The 26,414-nt window shown below is 33.2% G+C and overlaps 1 protein-coding gene across 1 annotated transcript; it reads right to left on the bottom strand.

The window, feature by feature from the left end:
* On the bottom strand, window positions 1-22,230 carry LOC132705741 (uncharacterized). Its single transcript, XM_060676593.1, has 4 exons — window positions 22,130-22,230; window positions 5,049-5,276; window positions 1,856-2,028; window positions 1-443 (listed from the first exon to the last, which is right to left on the bottom strand). Exons 1-4 carry the CDS (start codon window positions 22,130-22,132, stop codon window positions 107-109), a joined length of 741 nt encoding a protein of 246 aa, XP_060532576.1. The 5' UTR covers window positions 22,133-22,230; the 3' UTR covers window positions 1-106.
* Window positions 22,231-26,414: the final 4,184 nt, after the last annotated feature.

Genomic DNA, 26,414 nt, shown 5'->3' with positions numbered 1-26,414 from the left:
TCCGTTTATTTACTATCTACACACGCGGCCAACCTGGATTATACCGAACGTTATCAACAACACGAAACATCGACAACAAATATTCCGATATATCATCCCGCAACGTTCATTTCTCGTTGTTATTCTTGCGCGCCTCGTCCTCTTTTTCGTTTTCTTCTTCGTTCTTCACGCGACCTCCGTGCCCGATATCGATAAACATGCAATTTCTCCTGAACGGCAGGTGATTATTGGGGGCGATCATCAATAAGTTGTTGCCGTTCCTGTCGCATAGGGGGAGCGGCTGGGACGGCAGGTGATTCCTGCGCATGCGAACCCTGTTCCGTATGACAGAACTGGCGGAAATGATGCCATGATGGCGGCCGCTCTCGCACTTGATGTTCACTTGAATCGGGCAGCTGTTCGAGCGTTGCCAATCGAGAACGCTGGTCAGCAATCTGATGTACCTAAAACGTCTGCTATTAACCCATAAAGATATTAAAGCTATTAAAAATATACAGTAGAGCTTCGCTAATCCGAACGTCACCAATCCGGATTCTCCAGTAATCCGTATAAAATTTAAATATTATATATTACGGTTAAGTCAATTATCGACATTGAAACAATAAGAAAGCATGCTTCTTGATGGATAGGAAAAAAGCATTTCGCAAAGTCCCAAGGGAAGAAATTGAAGTAATAAATAAATACATGAATATAAAGGCACAAACAATTGTGTAATAAGAAACAACACGAAATCAGAATCGTTTAAGACAAAAAAGGGAATAAGACAAAGTGGAGGCCCATAGTCTACTGTTATTTATCATATCTACTGACGAGATCATCAGAAGAAGTAGTAAACAATCAAAACCGTTGTACATGGGCACAGAAATTTACAACCAGTGTTGACAGATAGATAGATATGGTGATAGCGGACAGAATTTAGAGGACAATCTGGAAGTATGGAACGAGGAAATGAAAAAGAAAGTGCATGAAACTACATAAGGCTAAGAGAAAGGTAAATAGATATGGTCATGATAATAGAAGTCGAACAGTATTTACAGTAACTTCTGTAGTACTGACACATGGGTGCCAACCCTGGTGTGGTCTGTTCATAGATATAAGAAAGTAACCAATTGCTTTTACCATACAATGCAGCAAGATTATTACCTAAAGTTTCGGAATTTAAATTCAGGTAAAATTGTGGTCGATAATAGAAAATAATTTTATACCTACCTGTGTTTAATATTCTTTGGTTACTTAGTTTAAGTTTATTAGTAATCATTCTTATTTCGTGTGTAATACAGCGCGCGTTGAATCGTGTGCGAATTATGCAAAATATGTGCGAGTCCAGTGTATCTCAGGAGATGCTCGCTCCCAAATGTAGAAAACACTATTCTAGTGAGACCAAAGAAGTTATAAACAATGTTTACTTGACTCTCATTGAACGTGGTGCCAGCAAGCAAGCATGTTTAGAAGAAACGGCCACATTGACGAGAATTCAACATGCCCAAGACCGCCCTTCTCTTCTCACCTGTTGTTGTTTTTTCGTAGTGCTGTGGTATCATCAGCAAAGATAACCACTTTAGTTCAGACTCCCAGATAGTTTACCCCAGAGTTCGATCAGCCAAATAAGTGCAAACAAGCTTGATAGGTTATTAATGAAACCCATAGTGTCTTAGCCTAGGAAAAGAATGTGATGACTTTCATAATCGAAGAAGGGCTTGAAGAGACCGCAGTATGTGACTCATAGATAACTTTTGAAACTCTGGACAATGAACCCCAAGGTTAAAAATAGCAAAAGCACTCTATTTTGTTTTTTAATACTCTAGTGCGCGATGGACCGGCGAATCCGCCAAAAATTATATATACGGGAGCAAACCTTATCGCCATCCGTAGAATCTCGTTTTTCGATAGCTTTTTATCAGGGGGATGAGTCGGCACCAGTTTGCGTAGCTCAGCGAACGCTCCGCTGACATTTTGTTGTCGCCACCTTTCCCTGCTGTTAGTGAATATTTTCTTCACGAATCCCCTGTTCGGAACTTCTCTGGGACTCTGTCGAAGATAAACTTTTAAATAATAACGTGCAAAAAGAATCCCTTGCAGCGCAATTAAATAAATTTTCAATATGAAGTGGTGTAATTAAAGAAAAATAAATACTTAAATTTACTCAAATGTACGTCCGTTTATCTTCAGTTAAAAATAAAAGTGATATACTTATTTACTGAGTGTGTTTATCGTAAATATTTCAACCATTTAAGCCAAAATATGACTTTTAAAGTCATATACGGGATTATCAAAGTTGAATACATAGGGTGTCGTAGAATCCGTGGCTCAAAATAAGCCCTAAAAGGAATGGATTTGAAAATGGTTTTTTATCAATATTTTTGAAACAGTTTGAGAGAAAGACTTGACATTGTAGCGAAAATGAATTTTAAAAATAGAGTATTTTGATAAAAAATAAAATATCATTGACTAGCAAGTTTAATTCATAACTCAGCGTTGACCGGCTAACCATCAAAATCATCAATTTACATCAACTTCTCAAATCTTATTCTAATTTCTAGAATCTCGTCTCGATTGTTCCTAATTTGATTTCCAGCAGCATTTATTCGTAGTAACCCTTCTGATAATAATCTAGCTATTTTAAGTCAGGCGACCGAGTTGGCCACTTCAACCTATCCACTTTTGCTGTCTATATGGGCTATATCGTCATGTAAAAGAAAATTACATTTAAAACACGGATTTTAAATTATTGCCAACTTTCAATAATAGGGGACCTATTTTTCAGTTTTTTTGAATTTGCGCCGCACCCTGTATATTTTTGAAAAATTATCAAGAATAAAAGTTTATGGAGCCGTATCCTCTGCGTCTTCTGGTTCAAGACTTTTTTGGTCTTGTAAACGGTTTTTGAAAAATGATCTTTTTTGTAGAACCTTGCACACGCGATTTTTAAATCTTTGAAAATACTTTCCGACCCCCCGGCCCCCCATTTTTAATAGGTTCCGTCATAGGTCAAAGCGGCATATATGTGCCAAATATGAAGTTGATTGCTTCAAATTTCGGACACTTATCGTCAGTCGAAAATCGCAAAAAAAAGATGGCTGCCGGCGTCAGATCGAGGATATTTCCTAGAAGATTATGTAGCTCGTGGGGGGTTAACAAGGCGGCAAATTTTAATTTTGTCGTTCCAATGATTCGAAAGTTATTCAGGAAAAACCAAAAGACGGAGAAAGAACAGACAAATTTTTTTTTTGACGCTGATCATTCCTGTAGCAATGGCGATCGAAATTCGAAAGTAACAAGAATGGAATGGTGAATCTGTTTTTTTGGATGTCGTTTATTGGAGGTATATGCTACTTCAAGCACTGGTTTATCTCCGCATATTAAAACTAACTTTGCTTTCTCAGATAATACTGACTGCGTTGAAGGAGACATTTGTGATAATGTTCACTTCACATTCTCAGCTCTTTATGTCATAGATATTTTTAATAATTTGCTCTAGTATTTAAAATTATTGAAGAAAATAATAATAAACAGGAAATTATTCATTTGTTTCGATCAAAAAACTCTTTTTTCATCTTGGTAGGCCCTGTTTTGGTTAGTCATTAGGCTAAACAACTTCTCTTAACAACATTTTGCTCAACTTTTCGAAATAAATATACTTTCCATTTGTGCTATTTTTCGATTTTTTGTTCGATTCTGTATGCTGTTTGACTGGCAAATATTTTAAGTGCACCTAATATGATTGCACACTAAAATGACCACACTGTATGAGCAGGTACAGAGTAGAATACGAACTATTTTTAATTAAAATGTGAAGAAGCCAAAAGGATAATTGACGAGATGTCAACAACTTCGATTTATAAACATCCGATGCACGGTGGGCCAGGCAGAGCCCACACTATTAAAATGAACCCATAATACATTTCGACAATGAACGTTTTCCTCATCATGTTTTGTTTATACAGTTTTCAGTGTGAAAGGTGGAGGGGATTTTTTTACACAAATTAGCTTTTGACAAAATTCAAAATGCAGGAAGCGTAAAGGTAAGTTTTGAGATTAATTTCATGCTAAGTAAATTACTGTAAAAGGCAATTGTCCTTAAAAAAATTCTACATTCTTTTGAGTCATATTAAAAAAATAAGCATAATTTAAATATTAAAGTAACATGTTGTGGTGCACCATTTCATAAAAATAATTTTTAAAGAACTTAGCGGGTATATAGATTTGATTCATGTAAGACATTGTTATTATCTTGCGATGTTATGCTCTTTTGACACTAAGACTATCTATAAATCAAAACGCTCTTATTACAAAGCAATGGTTTAGCTTTTTTAGAGCTATCACTAATGCAAAAATTGTAACAAAAACAAAGCAAAGTGTTTGACTAGTTATATGCCCCGAACTGCAGATGAAGTCCAAAGCTAAGTAAAGATAACGGCTCGCCGACATCGCATCAAAAGCCCTATTTATTCGATTGTCGCATTGTAAAATACGAGCCTAATTATTCCAGTCTTTGTATCGGCTAGTCCAAATAAAACTTTATTTTGTTTTCTGTATAAATAAATATTTTTAAAAACGCTCTGTCGAATTTTGAACATTTAAGTACTTTAGATGTATAAAAACCCTGTTGTTGTTTTATTTCGTATCTTTCAAGCAAACAAACGTAAATAAATTAAAAAATCCGAAAATAATATTTTATTTTAATCTATATTATATAAATAACTTTTTTTTTATTAAATTGTTACTTTTGGGACACTCTGTATCATTATTTTTTATTTACTTAAATATAATTATTTCAAAATGTTTCTACATTTTGTGTAGTGTTATCAAACCGTTTTAATTAAAAACTGCTTTTTTTTCAACAGCTTGTATAATAATTATATTGAATTAAAGTTTGATTTTTTCTTTTTATTGATGTGTTTTTATTAATACTAAGTAAAATTTACTGCCATTACAAAAAAAAAACGAATTAGTCTAACACCTAGGGTTTCCCTGGCCCACTGTGCGACTCAGGAGGAATCCAGAAGATTTGTAAATAGAATTCAATTGAATTTTTTCGTTGTTCTTACTTGGCCGCTATGGTGTGCGGGATATCTAGCTTCCAGACGCTTCTCGTCGTCGCTGTCCACCAAGGACAGCTCGTCGGAGAAGTCGTCTTCGTCGGACAGCGAATCGAGCTCTTGGTGGTGAATCGTTTTGACGTTTGGCGAAACCGCTTCGAGCTCCGTGTGATCTCCATCGCCGGACCAGTCCATGACGTCCTCGGACGTCGAAGAAGAGCGACAAATGACCATCGGCTGCATGACATATTATCTCAGTTCGTCAGGTCTTCTTTAACGAGCTCTTAATAATAGACGTTTGTTTAGTAAACCACGTCTTCAAAGGTTTTTACCAAATGGGAATATTTATAATTTATAATTAACTAACAAGGAAATAAATTGGAACAAGAATATTTGTATATTGGAAATATTAATAATAGTGTTTGTTTATACCTTAAATACAAAAAAAAATCACACAAAGGCAACGAGGTATCAAACTGTAAAAAAAGATATTCCCAAGAATTAGAATAAAAATCATTAAGTATATCGGCCAATAGAAAATGTTGGAAATTATTTTTGAGGAGAGGACGTCATTACCCCATTGTATTTTAAATTATGTTTTCTGTAAAATGTTTCTATATTAATGATGCTTAATGTGAACACTGTTTTAAAGCTGAGACAAATTCAAATATCTTTTGTTAGATTCTTTTTACTTTATCTCTAAAAGGAAAGTGGAAAGGTGGTTAATAAACTTGGGGTCATTAAAAAGCGCTTTTCCCTGTCTATCAAACGTATGGGTGATATGATTGCACACCCTGTCACCAACAAAATAATAATTTTATGAAAAAAAAATGTAACGATATGAATTTTTTTATGTCTTTATCCTAACCTAAATATGAATTTAAAACTCAAAAGAAGAAAAATTTTGATAAGCCTCTTCACTCTAGGAGCTGTTATTGAAATAAAAGTTGCTTATTTATTTCCGTCATACAATACCATAGATATTATTACTACTTGTGATAATGAATTACATCCGGCTATTTTAGAAACTGATTTGCATAGGAGATTACACTAGTGTAATTGACTAAATTTTATGGTAAATGAAGATCCCAATTTTTTATCTCCAATAGTAGGAACCCATGAAGCTACTTTTGGTCGTCAGTGAAGCCTCATTGGATTTGTGAAGTGAATTATCAACACCGATGGAATCATAGCACTATATTTCTTTAATGTTAAGTTAATGGCCGAAATATTTGTAACCCTTGAACTAATGAGTACTTTAATAGTTTTGGATTTTTAGAAGGCATTTGATACGGTGAAACATAACCTGTTGATTTCCAAGCCGAATTTCTATGGTTTTCCGTCTAATTCACGCGAGATCATTAAATCGTATTTTTCAAATCGTTATTAGAAAGTATACTGTGACAGCAAATATTCGAACGAAATTGAAATTTTCTTTGGGGTGCCGCAAGGTTCCATTTTGGGACCCTTATTTTTTTTAATTTACATCACTGACATTTTAAAATCTTTAAATTTTTGCAAACTTTTGCAATTGTATTGCTGTTTTGATTTTAATAGTAGCATGGATGCCGAGGTATTTATAAATCAAGATATTAACAGGATTAGCGAACTTTCTCGTACCCATAATTTAAAGCTAAACCCAACAAAATCGCATTTAATGATATTTGGAAATAAAAATAAAGTTAAGCCTTAAACAAAATATTAAACTTTCCGTTGTCGATTCAGTAAAAAATTTGGGGGTGGTCATAGATTGTGATCTAAGATTTCGTGAATATTTACAAAATATCTTTCAAAAAGCATATTTCTCACTGAAAATCTTATATAGTAAACATAGTAACAATATGTGAGTCACTTGTTCTCTCACGTTTTAACTACTGTGATGTAGTGTATGTTTTTTTTATTGATAACGAGTGTAAGTGCCGTATTCAAAGGTTGTAGAATGCTTGTGTTCGTTTTATTATGGGTCTTCGAAAATATGACCATGTATCTGCTGCATTTCTTCAACCTAATTAGCTTAAAACAAAGAAGAGCTTTTCATTTCAACGTATTCGTTATGAAAATTATCCATCACCCCGATTCACCCACTTTACTGAGAGAGCGGCTTACTCCTAGGGAATACTATCCATTCTGTGAATGTAAGATACAGGTACAGACTAACGATGCCACATTATCAGAGTGCTTTGTTTAGTAGATTTTTCACATTCAACGCAATTTATGTTTATAATTCTTTGTTACAGGAATTCAGTAACTTAAATTTATATTCATTTAAAAAAAGGTACATAGATCATTTGTTATCAAATACTACCTCTGAAAATATGGTTGATCGTATCTTCAATGTTGTAGCCCATGCTGCATAGAAAATGACGGGAGGCACTTTGAATATTTATAAAGACCTTTGATTTTCTTTTCAATTTTGTTGTATTTTATCATCATCAATGTTTAATTTTGATAATGTTCGGACAGCGGTATTAGTTTATGAGCGTTGCATTATGTCAACATAAAGAAAATGAGATGCGTTTTTCCAAAAAAATATTTTTTTTTATTATGTTGGCGCCATCTGGTGACGGCGTATTCAAACGCAACCGTCTCACTCATAGCACATTTAATAGTCTAGGAAACGTCTTTTTTGACAACTCCAAATTTGTTAAAATCCACTATGCAAATTTTCTTTTAGAAATAGAGTAAAAAATATATAAGAAATTTTTGTAGAAATCAGATTTTTAAAGTCAAGATGGCAATTAAGCCCTCTGGTGACAATTTCAGAAGCTCAAAAATAAATTATAGCATTTTCTCATGACTGATTTACTTAGTAGCTTTTTTTTCAAATATTCAGGAATATCCATTTGCCCAATACCGTACCTCGTTGTCCTTACTGGGACACCCGATATAAATGCATGTGCGTAGAGTTTTTCAGAAGACGCAAAATCAGTGCGTATGCGCCTAAAATTTAAAAAAGTAAAAAAAAAAGTGAAACAATATTTTAGAAATCAAAATCAATAAAAATCTACTATAATTTAAAGGGTTTAAATATCCGAAAAAAACAAAGAATAAGATGTTCACGAGATCAGTAGACACGCACGTCATGTAGCAGCAAGTTATCTTAAATATTTTATATTCGCCAGATCTTTGAAGATTTTTCTGCTACTTTCAAGTATCCAACTCTCAGCAGCTAATTTAATTTTTAAATGTACTTATAACAGCAAATAACTACTTCTACGCTGGTCAATTTTCTTTAAACATGTCAGTCTAGTAGTTGTATTCCACATACAACCATCTTTAAAAGAAACGGCCACATTGACGAAAATTCCAACATCAACTGTATGGAAAATTGTGAATAATCCCATTTCAGCGAGGACATTTTCTCGAGTGTAGATGAAAGTGATCAAGATATAATATGGCGTAAAATTTACCAGTTATACGAGAAACAAAGCGTGCCTACATTAGATATCTTAATTAGGAGGCTTGAAAAAGATGAAACCGGTGTTAAATGTGGCAGAACTACACCGTATGGAAGTGTATTCAACACATCGGTTTTAGATTTTAAACAATTGAATTCGCAAACGGCGACTGGAATATCTAGAAAAAAATAGGATTTACAGAGAACAACAAAGGGCAATTATTTACTTGGATGAAACCTGATTGGACACTAATGATACTCCGGAAAAGGATTGGGTTGACTCAACTGATAAGTGTAAAACAAACACGCCATCAAAAAGAGGTAAAAGAATAACTATTTTGCATGCTGGCTCTAAAGATGGTTGGACCCCAAATGGACTTTCTCTGTCTACGAAAAATATTAAAGATTCTTCTCTGGATTACCATGAAGACAACACCCCTGATTTATTTGAAAGTTGGTTTAAAAACAAACTAGTTCCAAACATTCTTCCTAATAGCGTAATTGTAATGCCCAATGCAAGTTATCACAGTAGACCGTTGACTAAAACCCCTTCCTCATGTGACATAAAAGCAACAATCCAAAACTAGATGTATAATAACGATATTTATTTTCACGAAGAATTCTAGGGCATACAGTTTTAAGGCTTCCTTCCACCTTACCACTGTATATTTAATCTCATTGAACATGTTTGGTACCAACTGAAATCTGCTATTCGTCATAACAATGTTTTTCCCAGTGTTAACTCCAATGTCCTCAAACTTATAGAAACCGAAGTTTTTGACATCCCTCCACAAAGTTGGGCAAATTCTGTTAAACATATAGAAAAAGCATATTGCAAATAATATAGAACAAATAATAATTCGAACAGGCGATGATAACAAAAGTGATGATATATTATGTGAATAATTTTAAGTAATTTACGTAAGTAATAAAAATAATTCGAAATTTTATTTTAGATTTAAACATAAATACATACATATATAAATATAGTATATATCCTAACAAAACCCCAAATAATTAAATTCTAAGCGAAGTACGGACCTGTTCGACCATATTTCATTCTTACAGCTTGCCCGAGTCTTCCCTTAATTCGTATCAGTTAATCACTTTCTTATATCTATGAACAGACTTTACTTCTGAACAGCGCCCTACCAAACTTTGTGGAAAAGCTCTACCCAAATATTCTACCCTGCGAAACTGGGATTCATATCGCGCCCCGGAAAATTCTGGGAATATACAACACCATTAAATGGTGCCTAGTCACTGAATAAATTTCTGCTCGAAAAGAACATGTCGTCTTTAAATTGCCCTTGAAATTAAGCACAGAACGCGAAAAGCGATTCCATATCTCCAAGTTTTTTGGAAAAATGGTTTCGCATAAATGATGACGGTTGCACCCCCTGCCGAACATTTCGAAAATTTGAAAACTCGTTCCAAAAATTTGAAAATAAGTGCCAATACTTTCTGTTGCTCACAAATCTTTACGACCCTTAATTTTGAAGACATAGCCGACGTCATTTATCAGTTTTAAATTCGGTAGTTTTTGAAACCACCCTGTATGTCCAACATATGCAAATTTAATTTAAACCAATCCGCTTTTGATATTACTTTATAATTGTGCACTTTAATATAAATTTAAGCATCTGCGCATCCATATTATAGATGAATCAAACATTCTGTTCAGTACTTGACCAACTTTAAGTATCCACTAAATTTTTTATACTAAAAAATATATCAATTTTTAACTTGTGCAATCTCACGGATCGCAAAAATGGTCAAATATTATTCACTATAAAAAGTAACCCGGATATAAGTGCTCGGGTCACAAAAATCAAAGTTAATGTAAATTCAAACATTTAATTTCGAATTGTTCTTATTCCTATTGTTATTTGCTTGTACTACTTATGTTATTTTGTTGTAATTGTCTATAGCGTGATATAAGAATTTGTTTGAGCGCTTTTTATTGTTAATTCCAATCGAATCTAATGCGTAAATTTAAATTTAGAACTCTGTTCTAAATATTTAAAAAAAAATCCTCTAATTTACCTTCTATTATTATTGATGGATTTTTTATATTTAGATTTAACAATGGAAGCACATTCAAATCACTTCCGTAAAAGTTTTTTTCTCTGCTTTTTGAAGTAAATAGTGGACTAAGCGGATTTCCCATAATCAGTTCTTCTTAAAAACCCTTAAATTCAAAATAATTTTGGTTTAAGCGCACTTTTATTTGTCTGAGTAAGAAAGCTGCGCATTATATTTTTTACGCTACTATATCGAATACTGGGAAATAGATTTTGAACATCAAAACAAACTAATGTTGCACTAGAAGAGATTTTAATATAATAAAACTCGTTAGAATTTTTGACAGCAAATTTAGGGTCGAAAGCTGTATGATATTGTAACATTTTTATTAATCTAGTGGACAGTTTGAGAGATGGTGGTCTGTAATGATATCTTTAATTAATTTTTTCTATTACTTTTATTGAATACGTTGGTACAGTTCTAGTTTGAGGATTTCTTTGATTTTTGAATAATTTTTTTTAATATAATAATAATGCAAATCTAAAAATAAATATATGGCTAAGTCTTCTTCTCAAATTTTTCGAGAATGTTCATAAATTAAGAGACTAATAAGTCGATAGTTGTGTAAATCGTTCAGATTTCCTTTTTTTGCGATGGTGCGATTAAAGGTAATTTGAGTTGCAGCTTACTTCATAGAATTATTTATTAAATAGCACAAAAATTGTTGTATTTCTGGTATAGATAACTTTGCTACAGTAAAGTCTTATTCATAGATATAAGAAAGTGACTAACTGATACGAATTAAGGAAAGACTGTAAGAATGAAATATGGCCGAACAGGTCCGTACTTTGCTTAGAATTTAATTATTTGGGGTTTTGTTAGGAAAGATGCTAAACAATATTTATTTATTTATGTATGTATTGATATTTAAATCTAAAATAAAATTACAAATTATTTTTATTACCTACTTAAATTACTTAAAATTGTTCACATAATATATTAGTACCACTATCACTATCATCGCCTGTTCTAATTATTATTTGTTTAACAAAATATTTAACAAAATTTGCCTAACTTTGTGGAGAGATGTTAAAAACTTCGGTTTCTATAAGTTTGAGGACGAGATGTGCCGGATATTTTATACAGGGTGAGCACGATAGAAAAACAATGCGTCCCTTTGTCACACGACACCGCGAAGTTCTTTCCATTTATGATAGAAAGCTGCTTCGCGCTACGCGCTACAAACTTGCCCCGCCCAGCGACGATGTTTCGAAAGCAATCTTGTTCTATCTATTTTTGCTTTTAAGATAAAAAGTAAAATTCAGATTGGCAATAAAAATCATATCTTTAACTGTAATATAACAACCGAATGATCCAGGTAAACAAACGCCCAATCCCGCAGACTAAACACCTATTATCATTTACGAGTATTTTTAAAATCCGGGGCACACTCGATTGTTCGATTTTCGATCGGATTTATCACGCCGTTATCAATATCAAACAATATTTTAGATGGCCCGGTGCCTCGTTGATAGTTATCAGAGGGCACAAACATCTTCACGAGTGCGCCTACATCGGGGACGATTCGTCGGAGGAAATGGACGAGCTCATGGAAGCCGTCAGGGAAGGCACTTACGTAGGCGATGGGCAAGATCTAGAAGGCTTGGTCGAACGAGTCGGTAGCGAATGATCCCGATTTAATGAAACGCCACAAGGCCGATGTTAAGTTTCACAGGTAAACAAAGTTACAGTACAGTACAAAGTTAAAGTATACATACAGTTATTTTTAATTTTAATGCTACGTGGCCACTTGATTGAGAGATAAAATAGAAAATGTGTCAAAAATAATGCTTTTTTATGAAAATTTCACGGTTGATGGTAAAGTCTGTTCATATATATAAGAAAGTGACTAACTGATACGAATTAAGGAAAGACCCGGGCAAGCTGTAAGAATGAAATATGGCCAAACAGGTCCCTACTTTGCTTAGAATTTAATTATTTGGGGATTTGCTAGGAAAGATACTAAACAATATTTATTTATTTATGTATGTATTTATGTTTAAATCTAAAAAAAATACAAATTATTTTTATTACCTACTTAAATTACTTAAAATTATTCACATCATCCCCTGTTCTAATTTTTATTTGTTCTATATTATTTGCAATATGGATATACGATTGTTCTGCTTTTTCTATATGTTTAACAGAATTTGCCCAACTTTGTGGAGGGATGTTAAAAACTTCGGTTTCTATAAGTTTAAGGACATTTAAGTTAACACGGGGAAAAACATTGTTACGACGAATGGCAGATTTCAGTTGGTGCCAAACATATTCAATGGGATTAAATATACAGTAGTAAGATGGAAGCCTTATGTATGTATGCCCTAGATTTTTTGCATAATTATCACAGACGTATTCCTTTTGTAGGTTCAAGCTTGGTAGAGCCTCAAATAATTGCTTTTTGTTATAATCTTCGTGAAAATAAATGCCGTTATTATACATGTAGTTTTGCATTGTGGCTTTTGTGTCACATGAGGAAGGGGTTTTAGTCGGCTGTCTACTGTGATAACTTGCATTGTCCATTACAATGACGCTATTAGGAAGAATGTTTGGAACTAGTTTGTTTTTAAATAAAACAGCGGTGGTGTTTTCATGGTAATCCAGAGAAGAATCTTTAATATTTTTCGCAGACAGAGGAAGTCCATTTGGAATCCAACCATCCTTAGAGCCAGCATGTAAAATAGTTATTCTTTTACCTCTTTTTGCTAGCGCGTTTGTTTAACACTTATCGGTTGAGTCAACCCAACCCTTTTCCGGGGTATCATAAGTGTCGAATCAGGTTTCATCCATGTCATCATAAGTGTCATTATTCATAGTTTTCCACACAGTTGATGCTGGAATTTTCGTCAATGTGGCCGTTTCTTCTAAAGATGCTTGCTTGCTGGCACCACATCCAATGAGAGTCAAATAAACATTGTTTATAACTTCCTTAGTCTGAATAGAATAGTGATTTCTGCATTTGGGCGGGAGCATCTCCTGAGATAAACTAGACTCGCGCATATTTTGCATAATTCGCACATGATTCAACACGCTGTATTAACACAAAATAAGAATGATTACTAATAAATTTAAACTAAGTAGTATACCAAACCAAAGAATATTAAACACAGGTAGGTATAAAAATTATTTTCTATTACGGACCACAATTTTACCTGAATTTAGATTCCGAAACTTTAGGTCATAATCTTGTTGCATTGTATGTTAATGACCACCCTTGGATAATCCCATTTAAAAGCAATTGGTCACTTTCTTATATCTATGAACAGACCATACCTGGAAACTCGTTAAAACTGTCGCTATTATTTTTTCTTCCATTTTATTGAACTTTTCAATAACTCATTTTGTGTGTGTTAGAGGGACTGATTGTATTCTTCGATATTGTTCTGAAAGATCGGGGATTACGTTTACCCAGCGCTTGGGTTTTATGGGGAATTAGGAAATTTTCTGTTAATTTTCCTTTGATTTCATCACAAATTGACTACGTTTCTTTTCATATATGATTATTTATTATTTAATTATTTATTCAAATCTCAAAATTTTCCCGATGTTATCTTTTCGGACTGTTGTCCTATTCGTCTCCCAAAGTTGTAATGAACAATTCAGACATAATTCTTTGTAATACTGGGTTAAAAAATCAAAATAAATTTCGATTTCAACCTTCCCTTTCGAATTGTTTTTTATGACAAATTTAATGCGAAAAGTTTACCGAGGATTATTATTGAGGGCTTTTATGTTTAGATTTAACAATGGCAATCCATTCATTTATACATGTCCATTAAGTAAAAGTGTATGATATTGCAAAATCTAGCCGGACAGTTTGATAGATGGTCATACGTAATAACTTCTGTGACTTGTATTTGGTATTACTGGTATTGGATACCTTGGCGCGGTTCTAGTTCGAAAAACTCTTTGGCCTTTGAAATATAATAAAAATAAAACTTGTTTATGTCATTTCGCTTTTACATTAATAAAAGTATAACTGAAATAACGTCGACAATAGCGATTAATCCATGTAATTTACGAAGGTATTCGTCTAGCAAATATGGTTCCAGCGTCACTTTCCTTGGCAGGTTTCTTAAAATTTTTGTTGATACATTTCACAGACTTTATTATAACATATTATGAAAAGGTCCTTAGTGAGTTATCGAAAGTGTGTGATTAGGTAGATAGTTTAAGTATTATTATTAATTGTGTATTATATTCCAGGTGAACAATCGCTTAAATCTTCCCTGTTTTTGTATTAATCTTATGATCATCTTTTATATTATAAAAACAACATTAGGACAAGAGACAATTCTCACTGATTACTCGTCTAGCATAATCAAGCCTGTCTAATTTTATACAAACTATTTGTATATTACGGTTTAGGTATTGTTTATGTGAATTCCCAATAAATTTTGTATTTTACCTTATGGCTAAGTTTTTTTCTCGAATTGTTCCAGAATTACTTTAGTAAATTGAAAAGTGGCTCTTTAGATGGTCTCAAATGCGCATGCTTTAAGATTATTCATCAATTTTATTAATCCAGAACAGCTTAGAGAAACTGGGGAAAGATTAATAGAATAGTTGCCCGAATAGTTCAGATCTTTCTTTTCATTTTTCATTATTTATTTTCATGGAATTATTTATTAAATAGTACAAAACTTGTGATATTTCTGATATAGATAATTTTGCCATACTAAAGTCTGTTTATAGATATAAAAAAGTGACCAATTGCTTTTCAACGGGATTATCCAAGGGTTGTCATTAACATACAATGCAACAAGATTATTACCTAAAGTTTCGGAATTTAAATTCAGTAAATTTGTGTTCCGTACTAGAAAATAATTTTATACCTACCTGTGTTTAATACTCTTTGGTTTGGTATACTAATCAGTCTAAGTTTATTAGTAATCATCCTTATTTCGTGTGTAATACAGCGTGTGTTGAATCGTGTGCGAATTATGCAAAATATGTGCGAGTCTAGTGTATCTCAGGAGATGCTCCCGCCCAAATGTAGAAAACACTATTCTATTGAGACTAAGGAAGTTATAAACAATGTTTATTTGACTCTCGTTGAACGTGGTGCCAGCAAGCAAGCATCTTTAGAAGAAAGGGGCACATTGACGACAATTCGAACATCAACTGTATGGATAATTGTGAATAATCCCATTTCAGCGAGGAAAAAAAGAAGCGATGCTGACATTTTCTCGAGTGTAGATGAAAGTGATCAAGATAAAATACGGCGTAAAATTTACCAGTTGTACGAGGAACAAAACGTGCCTACATTAGATATCTTAATTAGGAGGCTTGAAAAAGATGATACCGGTGTTAAATGTGGCAGTGTATTTAATACATGCGTTTTAGATTTTAAAAAATTGACAAAAGACAAGTTTTAATGAAATCTTTTAGAATTCTCAAATGGCGACTGGAATAGCAAGAAAAAATTAGGATTTACAGAGAACAACAAAGGCCAATTATTTACATGGATGAAACCTGATTCGACACTTATGATACCCCGGAAAAGGGTTGGGTTGACTCAACTGATAAATGTGAAACAAACGCGCCGTCAAAAAGAGGTAAAAGAATAGCTATTTTGCATGCTGGCTCTAAAGATGGTTGGATTCCAAATGGACTTTCTCTGTCTGCGAAAAATATTAAAGATTCTTCTCTGGATTGCCATGACGACACCACCGCTGATTTATGTGAAAGTTGGTTTAAAAACAAACTAGTTTCAAACATTCCTCCTAATGGAGTGATTGTAATGGACAATGCAAGTGATCACGAAGATTACACCAAAACGCAATTAGTTGAAGCTCTACAAAGCCTGAACCTAAAAAAGGAATACGTCTATAATAATTATGCAAAGAATCTAGGGCCTACAGTTTTAAGTCTGCCACCTTACCGCTGTATATTCAATCCCATTGAAAATGTTTGGCACCAACTGAAACCTGAATTTCGTCGTAACATTGTATGTATGTATGAGCCCTACACAGTAGCACAACGTGTTTACATTATTGAAATGTATTGTCAAAATCGATCTTCTGTGAGAGTCACGTTTCGATAAATTTGTGAATACTCTGGAGTAGAAATTCAACACTACAGGATTTATGGAGGATATCTAGGCAAAAATCAGGCAATGTCCTGTCGTTCGGTTCAGAAATTTCGCGAAGGTGTGGAGAAATTCTGTTAAACGGTGCCCAGAATTTTTGGCCGAACTTCAACAAGAGCTAAAGCCAGCCGATCATGGGTATGGTCTGTTCATAGATATACGAAAGTGAGGAATTGCTTTTGAATAGGATTATCCAAGGGTGGTCATTAACATACAATGCAACAAGATTATTACCTAAAGTTTCGGAATTTAAATTCAGGTAAAATAGTGGTCCGTAAGAGAAAATAATTTTATACCTACCTGTGTATATTTTTTGGTTTGGTATACTACCTAGTTTAAGTTTATTAGTAATCATTCTTATTCCGTGGGTAATACAGCGTGTGTTGAATCGTGTGCGAATTGTACAAAATATGTGCGCTATTTCTACTATTCTATTGAGACTAAGGAAGTTATAAACAATGTTTATTTGACTCTCATTGAATGTGGTGCCAGCAAGCAAGCATCTTTAGAAGAAACGGCCACATTGACGAAAATTCGAACATCAACTGTATGGAAAATTGTGAATAATCCCATTTCAGCAAGGAAAAAAAGAAGCGGTGCTGACATTTTCTCGAGTGTAGATGGAAGTGATCAAGATATAATACGGTGTAAAATTTACGCTGAACAAAAAGTGCCTACATTAGATATCTTAATTAGGAGGCTTGAAACAGATAAAAACCGGTGTTAAATGTGGCAGACCTACCTTATGGAAGTGTATTCAACACAAGGGTTTAAGATTTAAAAAAATTGACAAAAGGCAAGTTTTAATGGAATCTTTTAGAATTCGGAAATGGCGGCTGAAATATTTAAAAAAAATTAGGATTTACAGAGAACAACAAAGGCCAATTATTTACTTGGATCAAACCTCGTTAGACACTTATGATACCCCGGAAAAGGGTTGGGTTGACTCAACTGACTGACTCAAGTGCAAAACAAACGCGCCATCAAAAAAAGGTAAAAGAATAACTATTTTGCATGCTGATTCTAAAGATGTTGGATTCCAAATGGACTTTCTCTGTCTGCGAAAAATATTAAAGGTTGTTCTGTGGATTACCATGAAGACACCACCGCTGATTTATTTGAAAGTTGGTTCAAAAGCAAACTAGTTCCAAACATTCCTCCTAATTGTAATGGACAATGCAAGTTATCACAGTAGACAGTTGACTAAAACCCCTTCCTCATGTGACACAAACGTCACAATGCAAAACTACATGTATAATAACGACATTTATTTTCACGAAGATTATACCAAAAAGAAATTAATTGAGGCTCTACAAAGCTTGAACCTACAAAAAGAATACGTCTGTGATAATTATGCAAAAAATCTAGGGCATACAGTACATACTGTATATTTAATCCCATTGAACATGTTTGGCACCAACTGAAATCTGCCGTTCGTCGTAACAATGTTTTTCCCTGTGTTAACTCCAGTGTCCTCAAACTTACAGAAACCGAAGGTTTGAACTTTCCTCCACAAAGTTGGACAAATTCTGTTAAACATATAGAAAAAGCAGAACAATCGTATATCCATATTGCAAATAATATAGAACAAATAATAATTAGAACAGGTGATGGCGATAGTGATACTGATATATTATGTAAATGATTTTAAGTAATTTAAGTAGGTAATAAAGATAATTTGTAATTTTATTTTAGATTTAAACATAAATACATACATAAATAAATAAATATTGTTTAGTATCTTTCCTAGCAAAACCCCAAATAATTAAATTCTAAGCAAAGTACGGACCTGTTCGGCCATATTTCATTCTTACAGCTTGCCCGGGTCTTTCCTTATTTCTTATATTTATGAACAGACTTTACCTGGAATCTTGTCTGCTGTAATTTTGATTGAAATTTCCAGTAGCTCATTTTGTATTGCAGGGACTGACTATATCCTGTAACATTGTTTTTAAAGGGAATATGAGCTTGCGAGTTCAAAAGATCCGGGATTACGCTACAAATTGACCACATGGGTTTCATTATATTATCCCCGACTTACCTGTCATTTTTTCCTTTTTTCTTCAATTAAAAGTTTATCATATTCCTGTTTTATTTTTCTATATAAATATATATTATGCTAAATATGTTTTGTTTTTTGGTTGCTAGAGGGTTATTTCAGCGGAGAGATATTTATCTACTTTCCTCGTTTTTAAGGATACTTACATTAGAGATTATGCTATTCAGCTCTGATTTCTGTCTCTCGCGTGTATAGAAATAAATATTTAGTGAAAATCTAAACAATGTTTCTTCCCTGTTCTCTTTTGTCTTTTTCAATCGATTTTTAAGTAAAACTTACATCAGGTTCGATAACTGCTACATTATTCTATCATTTTAATGCATTTTCTCATTTTCGAGTCTTAATTTTAAAACGGAAAACGAACTAAACGTTTTACACAAAATCCAGCTACACAGGAAAACACAAACTCCTAATTCTAGATTACGTGTATCTTCAATATTTTCTACTAGATTTAAATTTAAATCTTTTTAAATTAAGGACCGCGGTTCAGATACATTTTTCATACTAGATTGCATCATCATTGCAAAGTGTTGCCTCGTCAAAATGATGGTATATAATTTATATATATAATATACTTTCTGTTTTAAACTACCTAATATTGATGTAATAAGTTTGACACCCTCAATTTGAAAGGACCTTTATATGCTTTTCATTATAGTATATAGTCGTACAGTACTGTTTGATTAAGTTGATTGCAGTGCAGTTTCAGTTTTTACCGGTGTAAGGCGTAAGGGTTGTGTAACAATAAATACAGAAGACTCATTGAAAAGTTGGGGACTACCAGAGTCCGTTATAATAATATTAATTATTATTACTATATTTAGTACCTGCATCTATGTTATAGGGAGTGGGGATTTTTCCCAAATACATCTGAGTGTAGCTTTCTGTTTTAGAATTTAAATGCAGTACCAAAATGTGGTACGTGGTGTAGGGATCCCTCTATTTTGACAAAACTAGATACAGATCAAAAAATGTCATGACACGATGTTGAAGCTTTTCTTAATACTTTTTAAGTATTTAAAGCTAGGAAAGAATATGTGCCATATTTTTGTCAAGATTAAGTGTAGTTCTTTTTTTTAGGTAACAGCAATTCACATGTTCATGCACGTCTTAAGGTGACCAAAATTTTAAGAATATTTTATTATTTGTTAATAAAAAAGGTTAAACTTCAATCTCTTTTTTGTAGGATTTACTATAAGGGGAAGCAGACAACCAAACACTAACAGAAAATTTATAACACTAAAAATTAATTGCCTATACGAAGTGCAATACGTATCTTTTCGAGATTAAAAAAAAAACTAGGTAATGAATTTTTTTCTTCGTCTAGAAACTATTTGCATGCTAGATTAAACCTGCATTCTGGATCACAAAAATCTGTATATAATAAAAGAAATACTAGTTTTGGATAGATAAAACTAATGCAAATACTTGAAATATCTGGTTCTTACAAAAATATGTTTTTACTACCGGCCTTTAACAATGGCAGAAATTATTTTTATCATAATTATTATGTAACATCTCTGAAAAAGCATATTTTTAAAGTATTTCTTAACTACTTGTCATTTGTTAAAAATAATTGATCATTGATCATTGATTGATCATTGATTAATAGTGATAATATAAGCCAAAATATAAATTATATTTTTAACCTGCATTTTCCCATTTCCCAGAATACAAGTTTTCCATTGGCAGAATGGCATGGCACAAAACTATACAAAAATTTACTCTAAAAATATCTCCCTTTTTACAGTTAAATAACCACCAATATCAAACTCGCATAAGATCAAACAAAACAGGCATAACTTGTTTTTAAATATAAAATTAGGCTCTTTTAAATAGAGTAACTTTATATAACGAATCGGTATGCTCAACTCAAGTTGCTACGTAAATATCGAAAAGCTCAATAAGGCAAAAAGCGTTTCATTTTGTCAAAAGAAACTTAGGATATTGAGAATTTGCCATTTATAACACTGATTATGATAAATATAATGATTCAAACGTTTTGAATCTATCCCCGTTGGTCGATTTTTTCTATCACGTCTAGGTTTTCTGATATGATTTTTTTTATATTTTAAAATTTTGTTTTTTTTTTCAATTTTTTCATTCGTCAACGTTACAAAAAGTAAATATACATACAAAATAAGTTTCAGAGAGTTGTAAGAGAAAGGAGGGAAGTGCCGAAGGTGATTTTTATGGTAGTAAATACGGGCATGCGCAGTATTCATTGTGACACTACAACAGTTCAGTGAAAACTTATAAAATAGAAGTTTGAAAGTTGTTTTAAAATTAATTTTATGTGATTTTAGGTTACAAAATGCGACGGACTTGTAAAAATTCCTCAGATTGTTTTTGCTACATTTGTGGGGAATACATACTAAAAACACAGCGACATGTCATGACCGATCTGGTTAAAACAGCTTATAAGCTATATTTTGGATTTTCTATCGATGTGCGAGATAAAAGTTGGTTGCCAAAAGTATACTGCAATAGCTGCTCAAGAACGTTGAGAGGTTGGCTTGAAGAAAGTCACAAATCCATGCCGTTTTCAATGTCAATGATTGTTATTTCTGCATGACATCTACACGAGGATTCTCGAAAAAAAATAGAGATAAGATTGTTTATTCGAACGTCCTATCTGCAAAGAGACCAATTCCTCGTGTTAAAGACACTCCACCTCCAGTTCCACCACGTGAGCTCATGAATGATGAGGTTTTTGATTCGAAGTTGAGCAAAGCAGAAAAAAGAGCTTGGGTAGCGTTTGTGGAGGTGTGTCATAATTTTCTTGGGAACGCAACAAGTGACAACCATCAACAAATCATTCGAGAGCTACTTTCTGCTTATAAAGTTTTAGGATGTCACTCAAGATCCATTTTTTAGACTCGCATTTAGATTTCTTTCCTGAAAATCTTGGAGCTGTATCAGATGAGCATGGTGAAAGGTTTCATCGGGATATAATGCAAATTGAAAAACGCTATAATGGAAAATGGTCAGCAGCAATGCTTGCTGATTTTTGTTGGTCAATTCACCGAGAAACTCCAATGGAATCTATGAAGAGGAAGAAAACTACTAAATAATTTGAATTCTATCACTCCATAATGAAATAACTGACGATATTTATTAGTTTTGTTAATATAATTTAGGATTTTTTACTGTAGTACTCAAGCCGCAACATTTTTTTATTTCCTTATAATAATGCATACTTTAATAATATTGTTTTTTGATGAAATAAATATTAAATTAAAAACCTACGTGTGGTACTTATTTGTATATCAGATTCCGTGTTTAGAGCATAAAATAAGATGAATTCATGCATGAAAACCAGTAATAATTTAAACCGGCATATTCTTGAGTAAATGCAAAGCTCACTTATGCTCAAATTCGAATCAAGTATTTTGTTTTTTCCGTGTACCAAAATAATTATTTAATTAATTTTATTAAAAACCACCTGCGCCACTTACCATTTGCACCAAATCTGTCAACGAACGCACCTGCACTTTCAGTAACAAACTAATAATTCATGGTCTCCGAGATTGAACGCGAAACTTTGAGTGTTGCTCCGGAAATGACCGGAATAACAATTCGCGATATCAGCGTCACACATCCCGTGCCCGGGTCCTTATCAGCAGCATCCAGACACCAGACTGTCGGCCAATCGGAAAACGGAGGGTGTTTAGGGACGTGCAGGATTCCTGCCTGTGCTCCGCCCTACATCGACACCTTTGCAGGACAAAAAGGGAGCCGCGGAATCCATATTGGATACCCGCTTCATTGTAGTTTCAAAACTACTTTTAAACTTCATACGGTGAGCTCTCATAAAGGTCGGAAAATCGGAAAACTTAACATCCACGATGTTATCGAAATGTCTACAAACGTGACAAAGAAATCAGTATATGTGACTCATAAAAAACATATTTTATAAAAGATAGACCCTATGTTTTTTGATTAGTTTGTTTAGTTAGTTTACCAAAAAATATATTTATTTGCTTCCTTATTACAGAAATATACAAAAAGATGGAAATATCGTTTTTCACTCTTGAAAGAATTAGAAAAATTTTTTTATCTGTTTTGTTCCTGCTAAATGGTGTCAACACTAGTGCTCGAGATCCAGTACTCTGACAAAATTGCCACTTCTAATTCAGGTTTCCTTAGTATTTTTTAATTCCTGACTAGTACATTCAATAAAATTTACAACACAACAACAACAAAATATGGGGACTATCAAACTATAAGCCTTATATTATAGATCACATGCTAAAGAGAGAGAGAATCTATAAACTTGTATGAATACGAATTCTGATATTTTCGCTTGTGTTGTGGACTATCGAAAAGCAATTTAGCACACAAATAAAGCATGAAAAGATTATGGAGGGACACGGGAATGGATAATAAAGATCTGAGAATTATCAGAAACCTTTATTGGAATCAGTCAGCCCAAATCAAGACCGTGGAGTTAGACAGGGGTGTATCCTTTCGTTACTCATTTTCAGTCTGCGCTCATACGAAATCTTCAGTGAAGCCTCTGAGAATACCGACATAGGAATCCATCTAAATGGGCCACGATTGATCAGCATTCGACATTTACCCACGGCATTAATAAAATAATCAGCCCTCAATATGGCTTAGAAATCAAAGAAAGATTCGTAAAACCAAATTCATTCTAATTATTAAAGAAATAGGTATGAGGTACGACTTTATGATTGACAACACACATATATAAAGCATTTTACAGTTTACACAAATTATTACATAATCTATAATCATAGTTAATAAGGATTGAAATCAGCGGCAGAAAATTAGAATTAGAATAAAGAAAAAAATCAGACATCAAAATCATACTCCTTAGATGCTATATTTTCTCTACACTTTTCTATGGAATGGAGTGGTCAATCTGCAGCGAAACTACAGAAAAAAGTAAAAAAATAAACCTTCCAGACTTCCCTGAAGATCCTACAAAAAAAACCATAATCCTAGCACTTTTAGACGCGCAAACTTATATTCCATTTCAAAATAACATAATAGGTAAAGTCTGCTCATAGATATAAGAAAGTGACTAACTGATACGAATTGAGGAAATACCCAGGCAAGCTGTAAGAATCAAATATGGCCAAGCAGGTCCGTACTTTGCTTAGAATTTAATTATTTGTGGTTTTGTTAGGAAAGATACTAAACAATATTTATTTACTTATTATTATTTATGTTCAAATCTAAAATAAAATTACAAATTATTTTTATTACCTACTTAACTTACTTAAAATTATTCACATAATATATTAATATCACTATCGCCATCATCGCCTGTTCTAATTATTTTTTTTTATATTATTTGCAATACATACGATTGTTCTGCTGTTTCTATATGTTTAACAGAATTTGCCCAACTTTGTGGAGGGATGTTAAAAACTTCGGTTTCTGTAAGTTTGAGGACATTGGGGTTAACACGGGAAAAAACATTGTTACGACGAATGGCAGATTTCAGTTGGTGCCAAACATGTTCAATGGCATTAAATATACAGTATGTACTGTATGCCCTAGATTTTTTGCATGATTATCACAGACGTATTCTTTTTATAGTTTCAAGCTTTGTAGAGCCTCAGTTAATTGCTTTTTGGTATAATCTTCGTGAAAATAAATGTCGTTATTATACATGTAGTTTTGCATTGTGACTTTTGTGTCACACGAGGAAGGGGTTTTAGTCAACTGTCTACTGTGATAACTTGCATTGTCCATTACAATGACGCTATTAGGAGGAATGTTTGGAACTAGTTTGCTTTTGAACCAACTTTCAAATAAATCAGCGGTGGTGTCTTTATGGTAATCCACAGAACAACCTTTAATATTTTTTTATATTTGGAATCCAACCATCTTTAGAGTCAGCATGCAAAATAGTTATTATTTTACCTTTTTTTGATGGCGCGTTTGTTTTGCACTTGAGTCAGTCAGTTGAGTCAACCCAACCCTTTTCCGGGGTATCATAAGTGTCTAACGAGGTTTGATCCAAGTAAATAATTGGCCTTTGTTGTTCTCTGTAAATCCAATTTTTTTTTAAATATTTCAGCCGCCATTTCCGAATTCTAAAAGATTCCATTAAAACTTGCCTTTTGTCAATTTATTTAAATCTTAAACCCTTGTGTTGAATGCACTTCCATAATGTAGGTCAAGCCTCCTAATTAAGATATCTAATGTAGGCACTTTTTGTTCAGCGTAAATTTTACGCCGTATTATATCTTGATCACTTCCATCTACACTCGAGAAAATGTCAGCACCGCTCCTTTTTTTCCTTACTGAAATGGGATTATTCACAATTTTCCATACAGTTGATGTTCGAATTTTCGTCAATGTGGCCGTTTCTTCTAAAGATGCTTGCTTGCTGTTTATAACTTCCTTAGTCTCAATAGAATAGTAGTCTCAATAGAATAGTAGAAATAGCGCACATATTTTGTATAATTCGCACACGATTCAACACACGCTGTATTACCCACGAAATAAGAATGATTACTAATAAACTTAAACTAAGTAGCATATCAAACCAAAGAATATTAAACACAGGTAGGTATAAAATTATTTTCTCTTAAGGAACCACTATTTTACCTGAATTTAAATTCCGAAACTTTAGGTAATATTCTTGTTGCATTGTATGTTAATGACCACCCTTGGATAATCCCATTCAAAAGCAATTCCTCACTTTCTTATATCTATGAACAGACCATACCCATGATCGGCTGGCTTTAGCTCTTGTTGAAGTTCGGCCAAAAATTCTGGGCACCGTTTAACAGGATTTCTCCACACCTTCGCGAAATTTCTGAACCGAACGACAGGACATTGCCTGATTTTTGCCTAGATATCCTCCATAAATCCTGTAGTGTTGAATTTCTACTCCAGAGTATTCACAAATTCATCGAAACGTGGCTCTCATAGAAGACCGATTTTGAAAATACATGTCAATAATGTAAACACGTTGTTCTACTGTGTAGGGCTCATACATAAATCAAAAAAATTTAAAAAGATACGGAAATAATGGAGGAGAATCAGTCCAAAATTTATTTAATAAATATTTAATAAACCCAACAGGGGACATAGTACAAATCCTGTCAAGATTTTCCATAGTATTAATAAAATCTGCGACCAAAATTAATATGAAGTAGACGGTGTACAGGGTTTTTTAATTCAATCGTGGAACAGCTGTTTTATTTTACAATTTAATTATTACCAATAAAGATAATAAAACTATTGAGTTTTGTTTACACACATAGATCATTTTTATGTTTGGTATCATACATGTGACAATCGGAATTTATTACTTCTTTATTATCACGCACATACAATACACACTGACAGTCAGTATTCTCAATTTGACAGTAGCTTACAGTGGTCCTTGAAAACTCTATCTGTCTCTAAAATTACTACAATGAAGTCTTAAAACAGCCTTAAGAGTTGTAAGTAGGTGGCGCGTAAAGAATGGGTCATAAAGACTTGATCAATATATACATTGTTTGATCCAAATAGGGTTCAATAATATTTTGCTGATTTAAGGATGTTTTAAAGTTTAATTTTAATTTTTAATCTGAACCTGGTTTCTAGGTTGCTTGCTTCTATGTTTTTTACGAGAAAGTGAAAATTTCCATCATAAATTGATTATTTTTAAGAAAATCTTGTTTAATATCGATAAAACTCTTAATGAGACACTTTATCCATCTGATTTCAACCGTGTTTAGAGCTTGCGGGCCCATGACCCACCAGAAAGAC

The sequence above is a fragment of the Cylas formicarius genome, unplaced genomic scaffold, assembly GCF_029955315.1.
Source record: "Cylas formicarius isolate icCylForm1 unplaced genomic scaffold, icCylForm1.1 PGA_scaffold_10__41_contigs__length_53128322, whole genome shotgun sequence".
In the NCBI taxonomy this organism is placed as follows: Eukaryota; Metazoa; Arthropoda; class Insecta; order Coleoptera; family Brentidae; genus Cylas; species Cylas formicarius.
The sequence above is the reverse complement of the archived record's forward strand: the minus strand, read 5'-3'. Positions and strand labels throughout refer to the sequence as shown.

Coding starts and splice junctions, on each gene's coding strand:
- LOC132705741 (XM_060676593.1), bottom strand. Junction 2,029..5,048: donor CCGCACACCATAGCGGCCAA/GTAAGAACAACG, acceptor TATCTTCGACAG/AGTCCCAGAGAAGTTCCGAA. Junction 444..1,855: donor ATTCTACGGATGGCGATAAG/GTTTGCTCCCGT, acceptor CAGACGTTTTAG/GTACATCAGATTGCTGACCA.